The sequence below is a fragment of the Etheostoma cragini genome, chromosome 16, assembly GCF_013103735.1.
Source record: "Etheostoma cragini isolate CJK2018 chromosome 16, CSU_Ecrag_1.0, whole genome shotgun sequence".
Taxonomy (NCBI): Eukaryota; Metazoa; Chordata; class Actinopteri; order Perciformes; family Percidae; genus Etheostoma; species Etheostoma cragini.
In genome coordinates, this window is record NC_048422.1 from 20,184,849 (window position 1) to 20,187,960 (window position 3,112).

The 3,112-nt window shown below is 41.1% G+C and overlaps 1 protein-coding gene across 1 annotated transcript in view; it reads left to right on the forward strand.

Annotated features, from left to right (window-relative positions):
• Positions 1-1,738: 1,738 nt before the first annotated feature.
• agpat2 (1-acylglycerol-3-phosphate O-acyltransferase 2 (lysophosphatidic acid acyltransferase, beta)) overlaps positions 1,739-3,112 on the forward strand; it is a 19,000-nt gene continuing 17,626 nt past the window's right edge. Inside the window, exon 1 of the mRNA XM_034896324.1 lies at positions 1,739-2,148. Coding sequence (XP_034752215.1) covers positions 1,973-2,148 — 176 coding nt within the window. The 5' untranslated portion in view covers positions 1,739-1,972. The remainder of the gene's footprint in view (positions 2,149-3,112) is intronic.

Consider the following 3,112-nt stretch of genomic DNA (forward strand, 5'->3'; position numbering starts at 1 on the left):
TCCAAGACCATAGAGCAAAGTGAGAGAAGGCTTTTTTCCCCAGCTCAGTGAAAACCCTTGGAACCTGATAAGATCGCCACCTGGTGGAACGGAGATGAAAACGGCTGGAATTCTGCTTGAGGAGATAACATAAACATGCCGGCAGTTTACCCAACATGGCCTTGTACAAAATACCAAATGTCCCTCAGCTTCTCGGGACTCTTTTGGACAGCAACAGGGGCGTCGGACTGGGGGGGTTGACTGATTACCCAGGGCCCTCATGTAAGGAGGACCCAAGAAAGATGCTAGAATGAATAGCTGTGGATGCGGAGGGAGGGGCATTAAAAATTAAGAATTTTGTGCTACACCCCTGGAAAGCAGAACCACAACATGCCTCTTGCCATAGATGTAAAACTGTACAAAAAAAAATTCTAGGCCTGACAGTGTGCCACCCACAAAGTAAAGTCACTGTTTGGAAAGAGATAGGATTGCCCAGGACTGTGGATGACGAGTCATCGGGAGAAAACAAACATCTAATGGGTTGCAAACATGAGCCTCTTTATAGAAACATGTACATACATCTGTATTTTTGTTACAAGTCTCTCTCATAGTAAATGTAGCAGTTCAATAAAAACTGAACTGAAAATGCTTCAAACATCCATGACTCCAGTTTGTTGACTTGAACTCCACATCATTTCATATCAGTTCAAAGGCAAACTTTCCCAACTTGTTGACCCGACCCTGATGAAAGAACAGTTTGTGAAAAAGATTTTTTATTGGTCTGGCTTTCCTGCAGTCAGCACAAGTTGAAGCTAACTCAAATCTGTGGACATTGCTCACAGTCTGTCTGAATGTGAATCCATTCAGCCATTTAGGTTTTAAGGATCCACCAATGTAACCTTTAACTTGACCTTAAAACACTTTTAAAATGGAAAGCATACATTCGTCCCTGAGTACAAGAGTACATCTCGATCATTCATCAGTGGACCAGTAGCTTGAACAAAATTAGTTTCATGTAACCACTTTTATCAGTTCATCTAGATAGTCGTTCACACTGTTTCACATGGGTCAGTATGACAGTGGTATGTGGTGTTTAAACTGCATGAGTGTATTAATCTAAAAAAGCTGAGGTTTCTATTATTGTAAACTCAAACTGAAAATGATCCTTTGCTTTGTGTACGTTACAAAGAGCAAATTAGCTTTGTTACTGCTTCTGAATGAGAAGGCAGATGTCAAGTTCAGAGTATGCCAATGATTAGGATCACTGCACATCATAAATCAGGATTAATGACTGATAGACCCTAATCTTTCAAATCACGTCAAGTAAAGCTCTTCGACATGGCTGAAACTTCATAGTCAGGGCTACTGGACAGTGTCAGATTAAAGCTAAGGAATGGATTATCACTGCTAATCCAATTAAACATGTGCTGAAATCGGATGTCAAACTGGTGTCATTGTCAGGATAACCCTGTGGAAAGATTGATAGGCTTATTACAGCAGACTGAAATGTATGTTTTATTCACAAAACTTTGAATCAAACATAGGCCTACTACAAGAGCTGTGCCTGTGAAGAAAAATTACACAATGTCCTAACAGTTGTTTTATTTAATCTCATCTCATACAGGCTATGTCATGAACACAGGCCTACTTAAAGAACTGTTGGTCTGTATACTATACGTAGCTTGTGACATCAGAGTGGTACAGTAACCGGAAATGGAAGAAAAAAAATACACAACCGATGACGAATTGACTCCACCTCATGATGCCATTTAGCAACAGATGAGTAACGCGATACATGTTGATTTGGGGGCAGCCATCGACAAGCATTGCCATTGACAGGGTGCTTTAAAGTTCTACTTCTGACTGTGTAATGGTTGTCAGGGCCGCGGTGCTTCCCTTCCTTCTTGCACTGTAGGCTGGCCAGTGTTTTAGAGGCTTCCTTTTCCAGAAACCGCGTGTTATAGCTGGCAGTCACTTTCTCTGACGGATCGCAATGGATGGGCTATGGATGATAGCGCTGCTGCTGATCCCGCTCCTGATGTGGACCAGCAGCACGTTTGTTTTTTATTTCAAAAAGTGCTTTTACGTCGCCTGGATGATGGTGTTGGCGCTTTTTGCGATTCCTCTGTGTATACTGAAAAGCGGGGGCAGAGACGTTGAAAACATGAGGTGAGTTTGTTTGCATAATAAATGTCGCTAGCAGCGCCGTCTGACAGCTAGGCAACGTTAGCTTCCTAGCTGGCTAGCAGCACCCGTAGTTATATAAAACATAAATATAAAGCAACGTTACCCGTCTCATTGTAGCCAAGTGGCATGTTAACATAACGCCACTATAATGTGAGGGAATTTCCAGCTAGTATACCACTTTGTCGGACATTTAAAATTAAAAAATACTTGATGCATTTTTAATCAAACATATGCTAACATTAGCCCCCTAGATACCTTGGCATAAGGAACGTGTGAACGCTAGCTAGCTAAAGCAAGAATGCTAACATTATTATTTAGCGTTTCGTCCATGTTAAGTGCTAGGATACAAGTTGGGGCTTGTTCCGATGTGGGTGAAACAATACTAGCTTCAGATAACGGTAAATCCATCTTCTGTAAGAATGTCTGTTAATGCATCTTCCCTCCATATGCCTAAGGTTAGCCAAGTTACACGGGGTGAGCCCTTAACTAGTCTGCCCACTGAAGATCACAAGGCTTTCATTGTTATGCTAGCTAGATATGGTATCAGAGCTGTTTTTAATGGCAGTTTTTTAATGGAAATCACGCTTGCTTAATCAGTTCAAGAATGTTAATAATGCAACTGATGTCAGTGTGTCCGTTCAAATTAGACCAATGCAAATATGCAATACAGCCCCATAGCCCTGCAGTAAATCCTATCTTTATGGACCTTTTTTAATGTTGACTTTATGTTGAAAGTGTATGAATTATGTCTTTATTCCATTCTTAAAGGCTACTATAACGTTAGTGGTAGTGGCGGTGTATTGAACTCAAAGGTGTTACTCGTATTCATACATAAATACATATAGGCTAGGGGGTTGACTGGATGTAGACAATATACACTCACCGGCCACTTTATTAGGTACACCTGTCCAACTGCTCGTTAACACTTAATTTCTAAGCAGCCAAT